The sequence below is a fragment of the Hemicordylus capensis genome, chromosome 1 (assembly GCF_027244095.1).
Source record: "Hemicordylus capensis ecotype Gifberg chromosome 1, rHemCap1.1.pri, whole genome shotgun sequence".
Lineage (NCBI taxonomy): Eukaryota > Metazoa > Chordata > Lepidosauria > Squamata > Cordylidae > Hemicordylus > Hemicordylus capensis.
The window spans coordinates 227,931,903-227,950,565 of NC_069657.1; the positions used below are offsets into that span (position 1 = coordinate 227,931,903).

Consider the following 18,663-nt stretch of genomic DNA (forward strand, 5'->3'; position numbering starts at 1 on the left):
GTATTCATGGGTGTCTAATTGACACCTGGTTTCATTATCCACAGAGATGAAAGGGTTAAAACCCACATTTCTGTGGTTCCTAGAGGCTCGGAAGTGACCACGGAGATCATTTTGTCAATGGGAGCCATTTTGGGGCTAAGTTCAGCAATCTGCAATATTTGGGACCATTTGGGGGGCATTGCTAGAAGCCAGAAGACCCGTGGAACATGGTAGGATAAAATGCCAATGTTTGTATTTATTTGGTGGTTTTTTGGTGTGTGTTTTCAGACTGGGAACCTAACCCCTGTGCTCCCATAGACTCAATAGCTCATTATCTGCAGTTTTGTTTTCTGCGGTAATATGTGGGAACGGAATGCCCATGTATAATAAGGTCCACCTGTAGACTTTTCCTAGATGACTCCAGTCCATACCAAGATGGAGTTACTTCAGTCCAGTAATCTTTACTACAGTCCAACAGCTAAGGCATATTTGGGGGGAAATAGGACAGAGGGCTTTCAGACAGATACCCTTCATGTCCTCTGGAACATAAAGCATGAAACCCCACTCTTAGAGTAGAGGTGTCCCTGCTAGGCTGGGATCAGACCACCTTCTTCCTTGCTCCCTCTCTAGTCTGAGCATGTCCTGGGTGTCAAATCCTCCTTTCATTTACTTCAAAGTGGTAGGTATCTTGCAGAGATATTGACAGTCCCTTGACTGCAGAGTGGCATACATACTTGCAGAGTGGCATACATACTATGACTCAAGCAGTTAACTGTTATTAGATTGCTGCCAACCTGAAGATCCTGCTCTCTCTCTCTCTCTCTCTCTCTCTTAAGGTCCTCACTGCCTCTCATGGTTACTTGTCATGTGAAATGAAAGTGAAGCCAAGAAAATCAGAATAGATATTTTGAGATCATATCATTAAATATACTAAAGGCAAAACATCAAGATGCTTTACATAACTTTTCTGCAAGCTGATTAGTAACATTCTTCTTCTTCTGTCATTTCTAAGGATCTACTGATCTGAGTTATCTAGCAGTTTTGATCTAACAAAGGCTGTTGTCATCAATGTGATGATGCTTTGGGATAGGTTTTATGAAGGGTAGTTTATCAAACAAACAAACAAACAAACAAACAAACAAACAAACAAACGAACGTGTAAAACTACCTTGACTTAAGAGCTCAACTTTAAGCATGGCCTTCACGTTATTTATTTTTTAAAATTTGATTTCTATACTACCCTTCCAAAAATGGCTCAGGGCCACTATTTACATCAAAATAAAAACAATTAATAATTAAAAATTTACATAGCTTCTAAAGGTCAAATAGCTGAGCTTACTAGATCAAAGCCAAGCAATTTGCCAAGGAGCATGCAAAATAAGTTGTGTGGCTTTGATCTAGCAAGCTCAGCTGTAGAATATCTTAATTATCCAATAATGTTGTTGAGAAAACTTCAAGGAAAGTGAAACTAACCAAAGCAAAACAAAGTGGAATAGCCTAAAACAGCCTTAAAACTGGGTGCCCACTGTGCACAGCAAGGGCAAAATGCATGGCATGACTAGTCTCCTAGAAAACATTCATAGAGGACAGTGAATGTCCTCTGTTCACACAGTCACTAAATGCCTCTTGGCACCAGCATTCCAAGGTATTCTTGTGTCATTTCAAAAGGAAATACTTTGCTAGTTAGAGAGCTCATTCTCATGACCAGGCGGGGGCAGTGGGCGGGCGGTGGGGAAGGCTGCTTAAACTTGCCTTCTCCGCAGATGATTCTTGGGTCCTTGCTGGGTGCGCTGATCACACACCCAGTCAGTTACTGGCTGCCCCAGGCAGTGCAGAGGTTTGTGGGCCGGGATGTGTTGTTCCAGCCCCCGGAAATCCCACAATGCACTATGCAAGTGCATGGTGAATTGTGGGGACCCCCAAAGTAATGGACAAGCACCTGCCAGTGTTCCAGCGCCAGGTAAAGGCAGCTGGTGCTGCTCCCAGTCAGGGAAACATGGTTAAGGGTGTGATCGCTCCCTTAACCCCATTTAAGAGGCAGGCTCCCTAGGCAGATTTGCTGCTGAGGCGTGCTGGTTGCCAATCAGCCTCCATGGGTTTCCACGGGCAGCCAACCCCAGGCTTAGATGCCCTAGCCTAGTCTTGGCTTCTCGTGAGAACAGCGCCAGAGCTTTCAGTATAATCTAGGCCAGTGCACTGCGCTCTCAGCTACAAGATTAAATGGTATGAGCACAAATTCCACCAACCATTTATCTAGGTAGTTGTTGGTACAAATATATGTGTGTGTCAGATGACAAACAGAGGACCTACTGAAGCTAGTTAATGTGGATATTCTATTTCATTGTTTAATGACATTTCAAACTGCCGGAAGCACCTGAAGAAGCCAGGTAAAATAAAATAATACCTGACATAGAGAATGCTTCTGCATGGTACTCTTTTGTTGCACACTTGGGTCCCACAAGCTATAAAGCCTACCATTTTTGTTTGTACAGATACAGGGAATCCAAGCTTCTCCGTGAATACACATAAGTGTACACATAAGAAGGTGCAATGTTCGGGCAAGAAATGGCCAGCACACTGTACTTACTTTTTCATGGGGCTGCCCTCTCTGTTTCTGACTGGGCACAAGAACAGGGATTTTAACTCTCCTTTTATGTGCAGGTTGAAGGGAAACTCTTCAATTTCTTGGAGGAAGCCCAGAAAAGTACGGCATTTGTGCTGGAGCTGCTGGAGAAACGTACAACATGAAAGATTGTTTCTGCAAGGAACTACTTATCTAAGCATGTTGATTCTCTACTTGCGGTATTGTTGGACTGTGTGCGACAGACAAGACACTTTTTGCTATACCAAAATATAATTACTTAGGAACATAGGAATATAGGAAGCTGCCATAAACTGAGTCAGATCATTGGTCCATCTAGCTCAGTATTGTCTACCCAGACTGGCAGCGGCTTCTCCAAGGCTGCAGGCAGGAATCTCTCTCAGCCCTATCTTGGAGAAGCTGCCAGGGAGGGAACTTGAAACCTAGACACTCTTCCCAGAGTGGATCCATCTCCTAATGGTATATCTTACAATGCTCACACATGTAGTCTCCCATTCTTATGCAACAAAACCAGCTCTCTTCTTTCTGCAACACCTGCAGGAATTTATCTAAAAATATAAAGGTCACTGTACTTCATTTCTAGTGCCACACATTAGCCCAGTTCAGGCAGTATGCTGGACAAGTGTACGGATGTCTGTACACTCGTACATGTGTTTGTGTGAATGATTGTTCCTTTGTTCATTTTAAAAGTGAACCTGGATACAGGCCCGTCAAATGCATGGTACCAATAGGAAGTGGACATCTGTAACTGCATTCAACCTAGAAGAACCTATAGATCTGTACATGTGTACAGTCGTACTAGCATTGAACATGTATGGATGGGCCTAAGGTAACAGTACAATGCAAGTTTCTGTGACCCACAAACAGGAGCAACACTAGAACAATTAGTATGGGGGAGGAAAGGAGTAGCAAAGGATGTTATTGGGGGAGCAAGGATTTAAATGCTTTACAGAGGTAACATTAAATACTTATAGAGGTAACAAAGTTGATGTTAGTTTATTTTCCATATTAAGGAAGTTTGCTTGATATTTTCAATTGGAAAATTGGTGATATTCCTCTTAGAAAATACTGAGGTCATTCACACAATCAAAAACTGTATTCTACCCAGGTTTGGGAGCTGTGTGTGCTCTCAATTTTCAGTTGTGTGGAAGCAAGGTAGGAGGAAAAGTTTTCCTATCAGACTTTGGAATTGAGGAACTAAAGCCCACAGTGATGTTTGAGGATGAGCAAAGTTGAATCTAGGTCTCCCAAATGGAGAAGATGAAGTCTCAAACTAAGCATATTCCCATAAAGTACCACTATGTTCAAGACTTGCAAGAGAAAGGGGCTGTCCAGTTGAAATACTGCCCTACAGAAGAGATGTTGGCAGATGGATTAACCAAGCCATTGTCCAGAGACAGATTCCAGAAGCTTTGTGAGAAGATGGGAGTTGTGAACCGGTGCAAAAGGCGATGAGAAGGGGTATTGGAGATGGAGTTTCAGTGCGACCTTTTTTACCAACTATCCTAATGACCACCAGAGAGATTGGGAGTAGAGATAGTGAGTAAGGGTCTCCCTAACTGTTCTACCGGTCTCTACTCTATGACCCATGAACTGACTCTTCCACACTTCCTGTGCTGCATCACAATCCTTCATTTCCTCCTAGAGAGAAGATGGAAACATTTCCCTCCCTCCTTACCTATTCATTATGTAGTCCTTTGGATTAGGTTTAGGTCTTTCCTATCCAAGTGTACTTAACCAATAAATACTTAGTATTTAGCTATACAAGAATCTCCATGTGTTTTCTCTACATAGCTGCAACACCTAAACCATCCTCTGCTATCTACTCTGTAATGAGTGTGTGCTCATTCATTAGTGCTCTGCTGTTTTACCTACTGGGGATAACAATTAACAACCCCCAACAGTTTTCTCTTCCTATCCAAGATCACGTGGCAGGAAAGACAGGGGTGGGGCGAGAGGGCAGTACCAGGCCAGCTGAAATCTGCAGCAGAGATAACTCTGCACCTTGTATCAGGCTCGGACTGGCCCACAGCGCAACGGCATATTCCCGGTGTGCCTCACCTGCGGGGCGCCCCTGCACTCCGCCGCACATGGCAGCAGTGAGTACTCCCTCCCTTAATTACCCATTCTGCTCAAAACCCGGTGCCCCCTCCACCGCCCTCTCAGTGCCCCCAATCTGGCCCCGCCTTGTATGTAGCGGGGAGCATGCTACACACTTGGTATATGCAGCCCAGTTCTTGGCTGGGAAGGAAGCTAATGGGTTGGCCAGGCTCTTGGGAGGCCGGAGGAGTCTCTACTGACTTGGCTGCACTGGCTTCTGCTGCTCACTCAGGTAGAGAAGTGAGTGATTCAGTCTTTTTTAAACAACAGAGGCCTTATAAAATAATCCATATACATCAAGCTATAGGACCATAATATACCATGACTGTATTGTCAGTCACTTTGCTGTAAAGTTGGATGGGGAGAGAAATGTTGGATGGGGGAGTGAAAAGGGGAGCAGGAAATATTTTGAGGGGAGCTGCCACTACCCCTCGCTACCCCTAGGAGTCATCCATACCCACAAAACACTTTTTGAAAACTTTCTATGGAAGGTTGAGGATATTGTACAAGAGGAAGCTCAGCCACTTTCAGTAGTGGTCATCATACTTGCATGAGGAAAGTGCCCAAGACTCCAACATAATTTGACGGAGCATAATTTGAATTTGAGTGCCAGAACGTGCAATGCCTTTTTTTAATAAAGTAGAAATTATTTTAAATTGCTCCTTTCCCCAGTAAACAATAGTTATGCAAAATGAGTCTGGGTCCTAATTTATTAATGAATGCCCAGAAAAATGTGTTGAACTGAAGTTGCTCTTAAACACAAAGTTTTATCTGTTTGTTGTGATCATAATCCTGGAGATTGTCTTTACCTGGATGTATTCACAAACCCTTTCCTTCAAATGATTCACAAATATTGAATAAGCCTACTAAAAACTGCCTTACAAAGACTGCCTATGCCTGTAATGGATTATTCCTTGGTTCATCTTTAAGGTTGAGAAGAGTTTTCCCCGCGGCACGATTTAGTGTTCTTCCCTCGGCTGTATTAGAGGGAAGAGTCCCTCTAAGGAATCGCCTCTGCCCTTGTGGTGTAGGCATGGTTGAGTCAATAGCTCATGTTTTGCTTCACTGTTCCTTTTATAAATCAATTCGTTCCATTTGGATCGAGCCTTATATGAAAAAATGTTCTGGGCTTTCTGATGATTATCATGTTGCTCTCTTTCTAGCGGATCGCCAAGAGGAGACTACTTACAGAATTGCATGTTTTTGTGCCGCAGTGTGCAAAATAAGATACTTGCAGACTGGTGTTTAAATTTATTTTATTTGCTTTTAGATCTTTAATTGTGTACTTACTGTTCAGGTGCTCTTTTGTTTGGTCATTGACCGTAAATAAGAATAACTGAATCTGTACTGGCACTGTCACAGTTGACTGAATGAAGCTCTGAAAGGTCTGCAGGTAAAATATACTTCCCAGCCAAGCAGCTTTTAACTAGTCAGGTCTGCATCCACACAACCCAACCATGCGCTCTTTCACTGAGTAACAGCAAGGAGACCAGTTTCTGTTATCTCATTTTAAATTTCCTTATAAAAGCACCGGCCTGATCTCACATAGCAATTGCTAATGACAGTAATTCATGTATAAATATTTGATCAAACTTTGTACTTTGCTGCCTATTAGCACTTTCTGGTGAAAAAGAGCAACACTTCCATGATACCACCTGAATAAACAAGCATGTACACTACACCACTCTGCTCAGCCCCACATTAAATAACCTCCATGTCAGCAGTTGCTCTAATCTCCGATCCGCCTTCCACTGGAGTAGGTTAAAGTGCCATGACGCTTACTCTTCTCGACGGCATGAGTGCGCTACGTAGATCATGCCTTCTGGTCTCCTTTGTGCCATGATGTAAGCAGGGTAGAAACAGGGCCAATACCAAGAGAGTTTAAAAGAGCTCTTGGTCTTTGGCTTTATCAATCCATTCTCCCCACCCCCGCCTTGTTTTTGGTCTTTATTGATTTTTCCATTTCCCCCAAATACCAATCATGCTGCAGATGATAAATTTTAAAAACAGTTCTTATAAATGTATTAGTCTTGTTCTTCCATTATGTTCTGGTGTGCCAGAGATTCTGGCTATAACACCCTTACAATCAAGGGAACCTGGCCCTTCTAAAGGCTCTTGTGCTAGAAAGATAGAATGTTTATAGCCCAAGCACTTGCACACAAATCCTCCTCAGGAGGCTAACTACACTTTACAAAAATAACACTATCTATCTATCTATCTATCTATCTATCTATCTATCTATCTATCTACACACACACACATAATACTATATACAATATTATATACATAAAACTAATAGCAGCAGGGGAATGCTTGACTAACAAGCAGAAGGCTGCTGGTTCGAATCCCCGCTGGTACTATATTGGGCAGCAGCGATATTGGAAGATGCTGAAAGGCATTATCTCATACTGCACGGGAGGAGGCAATGGTAAACCCCTCCTGGATTCTACCAAAGAAAAACCACAGGGCTCCGTGGGTGCCAGGAGTCGAAATCAACTTGACAGCACACTTTACCTAATATACAACACCAAAAAAATAATTACAAATTACACACAAAGGTGTTTTGGACTTTGGGGCGGGGGAGTGTAATTGGGAGGGGAGAATTTAGAGTTGAGAAATGGCAGCGATGTGCTTAGCACTTCCTGCATCCACAATTTCTCCCTTTCAGATCATCCTGCAGCTGCTTTCCTCTCTGCAGAGCTCAAATTTTTTAGATTGTGAGCCCTTAGGGGACAGGGTTCCATCTTATTTGTTTGTTATTTCTCCATGTAAACCGCCCTGAGCCATTTTTTGAAGGGTGGTATAGAAATCGAATAAATAAATAAATAAAATAAAATAAAATAAAATAAAATGATTGTGAGGCGATTTAGAATGGGGAAACTCCAGGCTGGGGAAGAGTTAAGCACCTAGATTTAATTTCTTGTAGAGCTTGACCATTTTTAAAAAAATGCTTGCTTCCATCATTTCTGGCCACAATTTAAGCTGGTTATTTTTGTGAACAGTAGACAAGTTTGCCAGTAAATGGGGAATATGTTTCCTCTATCAGCAAGAACTATTGATGAGAGTGATATAGATCAAGTTGGACAGGGATTCCTGGGGTGATGATTGAGTTGGAAATACAAACTAACACTCATGTACAGGAGGTGAATATTCAGAGACTGCTGCTTTTCAGCGTCCGTGTAAGGCACAAGTTAAACATAGAGAGACTGGCCAGAAATAAGTAGTACCTTGTATCTACTTATAGATACAGGCCAGAATAAATTTGGGCCTATATTGGCCCAAAGGCCAGAATAAATTTAACTCATTTGGCTGAGGATCAAATTATTTGTTTACTACCACACCTCAGCTAGGTTTGCATTGCCATTGTGTACCTAAACTCTGACCACAATCAGGTGATTTGACTGACTTCACATGTGGGTGGGGCTGAGAATATGTATGCACTTTGGCAATAATAGAGGGAAGGGATACAAGGTCAATAGAATATCTTGCATTCCTGGTAGTTAGCCCGCCCCTAGCAACACTGGCTCTCCCTGCTCTCTGACTGGTAGGAAAGGTGATAAGTGGTATAGGCATGCTCATGTAAGTGAATAGAGTCTGCAGTGTATTCCAACGAGAAAGAAGCAAACCTAAGGACAACGTGCCACTGTAGACTCTTCACGGTTGGTATTGTATTTCATTTCTGCTTTGTTAGCGATGCTGAACTTATAGAAAAGTGAGAGGAGCTACCAAGATTGTTGGAGTAAAAGGACAAACAGTTACATTCATGTGTCCTTAACAACACGTACTGGCCAAATTAGAATGTATGAACTTATAAAATGTATGTATAAATATAAATATACATATTTTATACATATAATAAATATTTATAAATATAAAAATATTTATAAATATAAAAAATATAAATATAAAAATATTTATAAATATAAATATACATATTTTATACATATAAAATGTATGAACTTATAAAATGTATAAAATGTATGAAATGTATGAGATTAGGGGACCGTATACTCCTTTTGGAAACTAAAGTTTATATATGGGAGTGGGAGGGAGGGAACAATGGCATTCCTCTGTTGTATGTTGTTGGTGTTGCATACACTAAACAGCCCTCTGTTTAGGAGAAACCAGACAGGTAATGTTATAGGTGGTTGTTTGTTTGTTTTAATTAGTCAATGTGTATTCAGGAATGAGGAAAATTCAAATTTTCATAAAATTAATGTAAGGTACCACTTAGCTAAATTTGGATATTTTGCCACCTGGGACAAATATGATATGATAATATGATACGTATAATATGATACGTGTGATAACTGCACTATATGGAAATCTGCTCCTGTCAAAACAGCTACAGCTGTATCCACCAAAGAGATATCACCCCTAGCATAGTCTTCTTGCCACACTTCAGTAGGACAAGTGATACAATTTGGATCCGGTAACATCTTTTATTGGCTTGTTGATAGATGAAACAAGGTTCTGAGCTTAAGTGAGATCTTCAAACAGGACACTGGCCCCTTAAGAAATGTTTCCAAACTCACCTTGATTCTCTCTGTTTCTTGACTTATATGTCTGGGAAGCTCTGAAATGGCTAACAGAAAATGGATCAACTTCTCTGAATTCTATCCTTTGCCTTCCTTATTGTCAGTTTGTAGGTATATCTTTAAAAACCAAGATTCCACACCTGAGGACAAAGTTGAGAGGGAGAGAAAAGTTGGGTGTGAATCAGTTTTTGCTGCTAGAGTAACAAAAGGCCTATCTCTTTACCACAGACTGAAACTGCTTTTAACAACCTCTGCCTCTGCCTAGGGAACGTTGGCCAGTGGATCCGGGCTCTTGAACAGAGAATTCTCAGCATCCTCACAAACTACAACGTCCACTGAATAAGAGTTTTATCAACGAAATTTACTATAAAGGGTGGTGGGATGAAAGTGTCATTATTGTGTACAGAAAGACGTGGCACAGGGTTCTGTTGTCCAAGGAGATACGAAATAAAAATGTATTACTGATATTTTCAAGGGTGGCCCTCACCCCCATGCCCCCTACTTTCCAGCCCCGCCACTGTGCTTCCCCCTCTATTTACCTGTGGCAGTGGGCAGGCTTCTCGGCATGCTGGCTTCTCCCTGGTTGGTGTACTGGCTTCTCTCTGGCTGGCCCATGGGCCTCCCCATTCCCAGGCCAGCATGCTGGCTTATTTCGCACCTGTGCATGGGCCTCCCCATTGAGTAGGGAGTAGGGCCTCCCCATTGAGTATGGAGAGCATTGTGTGGTAATGGAGAGGCCTGTGTGCCGGCCAGGGAGGCAGAAGAAGCCTGCCCACCACCGCCGCCACCACCACCACCACCAAGGAGGAAATGGTGCCGTGCGGCGTGGCAGTGTGTGGGGGCGTGGCAATGCTCGGAGGTGGGGCAGCAGGGTTGCAGGCCCCTTGTGGGCCCCTTGACCCTCTGGGGCCCAGGGAGATTTGCACCGCTTTGTCCAGTAGATGCTATGCCCATGGCGGCTGCTACCCCCACCTCCTCTGTGATTTTTGTCACCTTGAGAAAAGAAATGCAAGTCTTTTCGCCCCTTGCTCCTTGCTTCGCCAGCGCCACCTGCCTCCCTGTTTCACGTCCTGGCCAGAAGCCCAGGGCTGATTGCCAACTCTCTTCCCTTCATTGACCTTCTCAGCAGCACGTAGCACTCTGTTCAGCTCCACTGCTTGCTCTAGCAGGCAGCTGGCATCCACCTTTGCTGGCTGGTTTCTCTTGCTGCTACCATGGCACCATTGCTCTAGTTGGCCCTCTTTTTCTCCCCTCCAGCAGCAAAGCTTCTTCCCAAAATGGAGGAAACAAAGCAGGCACGTTTGGTGGAGGGGAGGGGGGAGGACAGCAGTCCGGTGCAATGTTGTCAGCAAGGAACAGACCGGCTGGTGAAGATGGATGCCCACTGCCTGATAGAGCAAGCAGTGGCACCACCCAGAGGACAGAGCACTGTGCACTGCTGAAGAGGCTAGCAAAGGGAAGAGGGGGTGGTGATCAGTGTTGGGTTTCTGGCCCATGGGGTAGGGTTGTGCATGGAACCAGTCTGGAGGCCCTTTATGGGCCTCCGAACCGATTTGAAGAACCGGCGGTACCGCTGGTTTGAAGGTGGCGGGGTGCCACTATAAGAGCGGGGGAGGGTGTACTCCCCCCTCCTGGCACTTCCCCCCCACTGGCATCCTTTGTTAAGAAAGCTGATCAGGGCGGCAGCGTGCCTCCCTGCCGCCCCGTTGCCCCTGTTGGCCAGATATGGCCGGAAGTCCCCGATGTGCTTGCGCGTGGCAACCAGCTAGCAGGGAGGTACACTGGTGCCCTGATCAGCTTTCTTAACAAAGGACCCCGGGGGGGGGGAAGTGGCAGGAGGGGGAAGTGCACCCTCCCCCGCTCTTAAAGTGGTACCCCTGCCACCTTTGAACCGCCCTGCTGCGGTTCTGTGCACATCCCTACCATGGGGTGGGAGGGATGGTGAGTCGAGTGGCTGGGGGTGGGGCAAGTGAGGTGGAGGCAGGAGAGCGCTAGTGCCAAGTGACGAGGTGGGGTGGGGGGCAGAATGGCATGTTGCAGGTCACCTCAGGTGGCGACAAGCCACAAGGCATCTCTGGATAGTGTTACTGATGTTGGCTGACCATTGCTGAACTGATAACTTGATTATGGGCAGAAATGACTGACTGACATTTCTAACTGAGCAAAGAGGCACCTTTTCCAAGTGGTGGTTCTCTTTATTGAGCAGGGAAAGAAGAACTGGCCCTACCCATCCCCGGCACAGCATCCCTCCCGTGGCTGTTGCTAGTGTCTTTTTTAGATTGTGAGCCCTTTTGGGGTCAGGGAGCCATTTTATTCCTTTTTATTTCTCTGTGTAAACTGCTTTGGGAACTTTTGTTGAGAAGCAGAATATAAATATTTGTCGTAGTCATTGTCATGTCCTCAAAGCCCAGAGCCCCATACCATGAGCCCTTTCTCACAATCAGTGAGAGGGACTGCTGGGCGGGTGGCAGGGAAGGCTGACGTTGCGTTACCTTCTCCACAAAGGATGGCCTAGTCCTTGCTGGGTGTGTGCTTGTGCACCCAGATGCTCGCCAGCAGCTCTGGCAGCGTGGAGTTTTGGGATAACCCGTGCAAGGGCATGGTTCATTGTGGGGATCCCCACAGAGACAAGCAGGTGCTCACCATTGCTACAACACCAGCTGCAAGCAGCCTGCAATGACAGATGAGCAAGAAAACGGGGCTAAAAAATCGGAGTTCTTGCACCCGGAAGCCTGTTTTAGAGGTGGGCTCAGTGGGTGGGTTTGCTGCCGCGGCACCACCAGCAGCCACTCACTCCCGCTGCTTCTCACGTGCAGCCAAAGCCGGGCTTAGCTGCCTTAGTCCAGTCTTGGCTGTGTGTGAGAACCACCTCAATTAATCTCTTGCTTCTGTTTTGGGAAGATACCATCCAGCTTGCAGAAGGAGAGAGAGAGAGAGAAACAGTTTGGACTCAGATTAGTAATTTGAATGTAGAAACAGGTTCCTAGCTAGAGTCAGCTGAAACGAGGGTGCAGCCTTGAGGCTGGGAAGTCGCTCTACTACTTGCTGTGGGTATGTTGATATGCTCCCACCATGTTCTGCTTACAGTCTGTTTGTAAATGAGCTGGATGACGTAGCATTGTGGCCACAGAGCAAGACGTCCCTGGTTTAAATCTCCCTGCTGCCATGAGCTCACGAGGTGGCCTCTATCAGTGCCCCCAACTTATCTGCAAAATGAGGATAATAATGCTGACCTACCTTACAGGATTGCTGTAGGGAGTACAAGATAATGAATACAATCACAAAGTCCTTTGGAAATGATACACACATGTTTAGTATTTTTCAATAAAACAAGTATTGCGAAGGCATAAGGAGGGCATGCACATGGCTAGGGCTGCTCGTATACAGCACCAGGATCAGGCCCAATCCGGGCGCTGCTCTACTGGGTAGCCTGAATATTTTACCCCCGCTATGACTAGTGAGTGAGTATCTAAATCATGATTTGATCAAATTACTAGGGAGACAGAGAAGCCCATGTGGCTGTTCTCATGAGCAGCCAAGACTAGGCTAAGGAAGCCAAGCCCGGGTTTGGCTGCCCGTAAGAACCGCTGGCAGGCACGCAGCTCCTAGTGGCACCTCAGTGGCAAACCCAGCTAGGGAGCCCGTCTCATAAACAAGGTTAAGGCAGCGAGCACTCCCTTAACCATGCCGCCCCTCTGATTGTGTGCTAGCATGAGAAGGCAGTCTGCCATTGGACAGTCTACTGATGGGTAGACTGGTGTCTACCCATCTACTCCTGTCGCTGGTGTGGGGTGGGGGTGGGGGAGATGCCCACAATGTAGGATTTCCAGGGGCAGGAACAACACATTGTGGGATTTCCAGGGGTCAGGATGATGCCTCTTGGCCTCCGTGCTCCCTCAGGTAATGGCAGACTGTCTGGACATGTGATCTGTACACCCAGACGGTCCTTGGAGATAGTCTGTGGGGAAGGTGGGCTTCTGCAGCCTTCCCCACTGCCCACCTGCCGCCCCACCCGCTTGGTCGTGAGAACAACTTCAGTATAGGGTTGCCATTTGGGAGTCGGGGCATTGGCCATGTGCCTTTTACAGCTGTGTGACAGGAGGAAATTTAGCAGTTGAAACTTTCCCCATCACTTTATCTCAATGCTACAGGGAACATTTTCACTGCATGCAACGATTAAAAGCACAGGAGCTGCTCTACCAGAACAAGTTGACAGCCGAGGCCAAGACAACCCTAGGCCAACCCTAGACCATTCCACCCATTTTGGAATGGGGTGGGGTGTGGAATGGGACACTTCTAATTATGTAGTGTTGCTCTATTACAGGTTGAGAACCTTCTCTGCTGTCATGTGGAACCCTAACCCAGGTAAATTTTTGTCTTCTCATGCTTATCTAGTAGAGGCAATTCTCAGGCTCTTGCTTCAGCAGAAAGCAGATTCACCCAGCTGTATGTCTTTCAAGGCCAATGCAAAATAAACAGACAAATCAATCAACTGCATTTCAATATTATGTATGAGACAACAGCCTTTACAAAAGCAATGCACATCTCTGAGTAACATCAAAAAGGACATCATTAACAAGCCAAGGTGGCTGGCCGGTGGAGGTGACCCGAGAGGAATTTGGCACCTTTGTGACTTAACTCAGCCTCATTAGCAGGCTGGCAGTGATCCCTAATAATGCTGCTCACTTGGATAAAGGCTGCAGCACTAGATCCTCTGTTCAGAAAGCAAAACCACAGCTTGTTTTCCATTGGCCTAGATTCTTGGCTCTCTTTAAGTACAATGTGCTGCTGAATTCTGTGGAATATGTCCATAGGCATCTAGCTTCTTTTGTTTTTGTTATACCCATTGCCTCCATGTGCATCAGGCAGCGTGATCAGAAATGCTACCAGGCAGTGACTTGCAGAGGACTCAGCTCAATTGTAGTGCTAAGTGCTGATAGCCATGCAACTGAAATTCCTAGAACACAACAAGTAAATTTTGATCCAAAGAACTTCCTAAACTCAACATACCTAATAATGGCTGGTACCCATGCATGTTGAAAAATGCTGCACATACACAATGGGGGAAGACTTTTTTTCACAAGTCTCCCTTTCCCACTGCAGCTCACTGTGCCTCCTGAAAACATTTCCCAAAAGGGTAAATTTATCCTTTTGTTTGTTAGCTTTCCAGAGAGTTCTCTGTGCACCCACTCTGGTTTCTTTCTCATTTTTCCCTCTCATGAGAATTGTTTGCAATTGTGCCTCAGCAGCATCTTGCTTTCCAGAATCTCCCATCCTTCTTTGACTCGATTATCTATAGCATTTCTGGCCACGTGATCCTATTCAGTTTTTATCTGACCTCAGTCCTGTGTGTTTTGAATTCCAGTTCTAGCCTATAAATAAGTGTGTTCTAGTAGCCCCATTCTCCAGACCTGTATTAGTTTGTTAAGTCAAGCAGGGCCATCAGCAGGGATCGGACAGCCAACTCATGACTGACCCATAAAGTCCTAGTGTTTGGTTTTTTAAAGGGGGCTGTCAGCACAACCACTGAGGAGTATCCATGACACTGAGGAGTGCCATGGGTGTCTGCAGGATTTTTTTCTGGGGGTGGGTGGGGATGGAATATACACACTACAGGTTGTATCCAACTGTAGTGTGGCAATATTGACTCAGTCTGGGAGGTGCAACTGCCCCCTTTGCCTCCTCCCAGATCCCTATGCCAAGTGCTGCTGCCAAAGCCAGCCTCCTATTATAGTGGTGTTTTTTTAAAGTCAGTGTGGCTGTGCACTCCCACTAAAGCCCTGTCAAGGCACTTGACAACCACAATGTGGCCCAGCATTGTGAAAGGAGGAAGGCGCTTACTAAATATTAGGAGGAAGGCAATTACTAAATAAGAGCCCTGGTTCTGTGTCTCTGACAGGAATGCCTCCTCAGCAGCCTTGCCCCTCTGCTCCTGGACCACACCTGGGACCATATCCTGGACCAGGCATGCAGCCATGCCCACCCCCAGGTTACCCTGGGCAGCCTCCTCCACCTTATGGGTCGCCTGGGCCATGTGGGCCTCCTCCTCCTCATCACCATGGACATCATCATGGGCATCATCCACCACCTGGACCAGCCCCTGGAGGACCTGGATGCAATCCTCCTCCTCCACCACCACCTGCTTGCCATCCTCCAGGCAGCCATCACAAAAAGCACAAGCATGGCCATAAGCATGGCCATAAGCATGGCCATGGTCATCATGGCCATAAGGTAAGGAGAGACTGGATTTTTTCCTGACAAGCCAAATTGCAGAAGAAGAGGCTGCTTCAGCAGTCCTGGGCTCACAATGCCACAGCACTGCTATGGGAGGGATGCCGTGCTTCAGAGGAGATGTAGGTGTTTTCCTTTTGTACTGCCAATCAGGGCTTTTAAAGAGTCAAGGTAGTCCAGAGGAAAATAGAGCACTGAGGCTATTATTCTGCACAATGCCTCATTCATTACTTAAGTGTTCACTGGAAAACAAATAGCGACAGAACTGTAAAAGCAAAACTAAACCAAAGAGTGGGATGAAGATATACATGTAACAATAAAGGAGTTAAGAATACAATAGAAATCAACAAATAAGAGCAGAACTATCAGCAGCTTTAATCTATTTCCTTTTCAGCACGGTGGAAGTTCCAGCAGCAGCAGCTCAGATTCAGACTGAAGACAGCCTTTCCTGCTAGCATGAGCACAGCTGATCAACACTTGGCCGCTTATTTAGGACTCTTCTGAAATTCCTTCACATCTTCACTTATGGCACACTGCTGGTTATCCACTTTTCATTCATATGTACCATGAATAATGGAACCCCTTTGTTCCATACATATCAGTTTCAATAAAAATATGTTGAGAAAAAATATTGATATGCCAAGTTGTCTTACAGTTTTCTAGCAAGCATTAATCTAATCCCTGAAATAAAAAGATCCATGATTATTTAAAAAACCACTTTGGCAAAAGACTCTAGTGTGGTATCTTGGGTGTATGTACAAGAAACCTCTGAGCTTTATAGGCGTAACATGTATTTGCACAAACAGAATACGTATCCCATGAATTCATCAAATGCATGTTTGTCCACTAATTGCATTGCCATTTTATTGAATTTAGGAATTAGCATAGCATATACAGTTCTTTATCCTGAGATACCTTTCTCTATTTTAAAAGTATGCTCTCCAGTGCAAAATGATAAGCAACACTGAGATAATGTGAAAAAGAGTTTATTTACCAACAGTGCAATTTCGGCTCAAGTAAGGATATTGTTCCAGAAACAGCAATTCCAAAAATACATTGAAGTTGCTATTTCTTTGCACATTGCTCATAATGGCTTTGCATCATCCCCGACTTGATTAGTCACACTGGCTCTTAGAGGACCATTGCTTAGTGATTAATGAGAAAGAGGATGGTAGTAGCAGATAGAAATGGGAGCAATACTTTCCACAGGAAGGTGGGGTACATACATAAGAAATGCACTGCAGTGTATGATAGCGAAAACCCAGAAAGGAAATATCTACCTGTAGCACAGTTCAAATCCGAATCCAGGTTAAGAGTGCTGCCCATTATTATTAGGGAAGGCAAAAACAAAGAGTCTGAAGCAAGGCAGCTGGGGTGCTTTCAGCCTTATAAAACACACACTACCACCCCAACCACCATGAGACAGTTGCAACTACTGAAACCAGAGACAACTGTGATGTGAAGCCACCTAGCGAAGCCCAAAGGCAATTTAACACCATCACAATGGCTGCCATACATCTGGAAGCAGAACAGTGTCAGCATAGGACAACTAAACACCATTATCTCTTCAGCAGCAGAACAAAGTTCCTTCTGCTACAGTTAATCATAATGAAGTGCATTTAATGCAGACCCCATAAGGTTTCAGAAACCATCTCTTGCTGGAAACCTTGTACAAAAAGCAAGGAAGAGAGCAGGCATTCAATAAGGCCAAAGCTCAGGATGTAGTGCTGGCAGTAAAGCTCCTTTTTACTGGGCCAGCTAGGAAAATACACCCCACTTCTAAATCAAGCCTATTGTATGAAGAAGAGCAGCACTGCCTGACCGCCCCCCACCCACCTGGCATGTTGTCCTTGCCTCTCCCCTCCTTGCATATATGTATGAGATGGTACATTTGAATGCTGCCTACGTGCACATACTCTAATGTTTGAAAGCCACATGCATTGGCTTATACACATGGTGGCATTCAAACGTTTCATCTCTGTGTAGGAGCTGGCAGGTGGGTGGGGAGGACTGGTGTGCTCTTGTGGTAGGCTGGATCATGGGAAGGAGATATATTGTCTGATCTGGTCCCTGTTTCTACCTATGAAAAAGCTGAAGTGCTACAGAGTGGCTTAGAAAACATTCAATTATCCCCGTCTGCCAGTAAAAGAACCAGATTCCAGAAATAGAAGATTGGGAAAGGAGCGGGCAGTCTGTTGTGGAATTTGAACCTTTTGGCAGCTGGAGATGATTATTCTTCATGTTGAATATGAAGACTTTGTTGTTCCTCTGTATAGCACCTAGAGGATTACAGTACACAAAATGTTTAAAGGCACAACAAATTACAAATCCTTCCATTTTTTTTTAATTAGCACCATAAACATTTGTTTCATCGTGAAATTTAAAACAAGCCTACAAATTTTGGCTATAAAAATAAATCCTTTGCAAATTTGTATCAGCGGCTCTTAGGCAGCTCATAGTTGCTAAAAACCATATAAGAATTTAAGGATATTAATATCTGAGTGTGAGAGAGAGGAAACTGCATTTCCCTGCAACTAACAGATCCACCTAACAAATCTGTCAAGGAAACCAGGTTGGGAGAGGCTGTCGTAGTCCTTCTCCCGGAAAATGGCTGCCTGGTCTCCTAGACCAATCTTCAGCAGGACATCCATGTCTACATCACTGCCTAAGGCCACCACCGTGGGCATAACATTTTGCTTCTTCATGGCATTGATGGATTCTTTTAGGTTTTCGTTGCCTGTGATGCCATCTGTAATGAAGACAAATGAAAGCTCAGCATTGCGTCGGGCCCTTTGATTGCTTCTTGAACCGAGGACAAGGTTGTTGATAGCATAGATGATGGCAGACCCAATGTTGGAAGAAGAGTCCAAGTATTTGATCTGAGATAAGGCATCTGAGATGTTATTGAGGTTGTATGTCAATGGGAAAACTACCTGCTGTTCATTTTCACTTCCATACTGTAGGAGGGCAATGCGTGCATTCATATTGTCACTGTCATTTCCGGCCAATGTGAGACGTTCAGCCACATGTCCTATGAAATGGTGGGCCTTGTGGAAATTCAGCTCGCCAATTCTTTCAGAGCCATCCAAGAAGAAGACGACATCAACTGGGCGCTGGGTGCACTGAGCAACAGCAAGCTCTACAAAAAGAGAAGAAAACAGTCAAGACTCTACGACAGAACTCTAAAAGGAGAGATCCTCTAGAAGACTGAGG

The 18,663-nt window shown here is 44.8% G+C and overlaps 3 protein-coding genes across 4 annotated transcripts in view; 2 read left to right on the top strand and 1 right to left on the bottom strand.

Moving 5' to 3' along the window:
- FTCD (formimidoyltransferase cyclodeaminase) overlaps nt 1–4,351 on the top strand; it is a 33,797-nt gene extending 29,446 nt beyond the window's left edge. The window contains exon 14 of the mRNA XM_053287563.1: nt 2,641–4,351. Coding sequence (XP_053143538.1) covers nt 2,641–2,727 — 87 coding nt within the window. The 3' untranslated portion in view covers nt 2,728–4,351. The remainder of the gene's footprint in view (nt 1–2,640) is intronic.
- A 3,796-nt stretch (nt 4,352–8,147) lies between these two features.
- Nucleotides 8,148–16,127, top strand: LOC128340357 (proline, histidine and glycine-rich protein 1-like). Of its 2 annotated transcripts, none has more exons than XM_053285367.1 (4): nt 8,148–8,344; nt 13,544–13,584; nt 15,119–15,450; nt 15,845–16,127. In XM_053285367.1, the coding sequence occupies exons 2-4, from the start codon at nt 13,566–13,568 to the stop codon at nt 15,884–15,886; spliced, it is 393 nt and encodes a 130-aa protein (XP_053141342.1). In that variant the 5' UTR covers nt 8,148–8,344; nt 13,544–13,565; the 3' UTR covers nt 15,887–16,127. The 2 variants fall into 2 exon arrangements, with proteins under 2 accessions (XP_053141342.1, XP_053141340.1); XM_053285365.1 differs by having other exon boundaries at nt 8,148–8,340.
- Nucleotides 16,128–16,420: 293 nt separating this feature from the next.
- Nucleotides 16,421–18,663, bottom strand: part of COL6A2 (collagen type VI alpha 2 chain) — an 87,754-nt gene continuing 85,511 nt past the window's right edge. Inside the window, exon 28 of the mRNA XM_053285178.1 lies at nt 16,421–18,589. Coding sequence (XP_053141153.1) covers nt 17,985–18,589 — 605 coding nt within the window. The 3' untranslated portion in view covers nt 16,421–17,984. The remainder of the gene's footprint in view (nt 18,590–18,663) is intronic.

Coding starts and splice junctions, on each gene's coding strand:
- LOC128340357 (XM_053285367.1), top strand. Junction 15,451..15,844: donor ATGGTCATCATGGCCATAAG/GTAAGGAGAGAC, acceptor TTTCCTTTTCAG/CACGGTGGAAGTTCCAGCAG.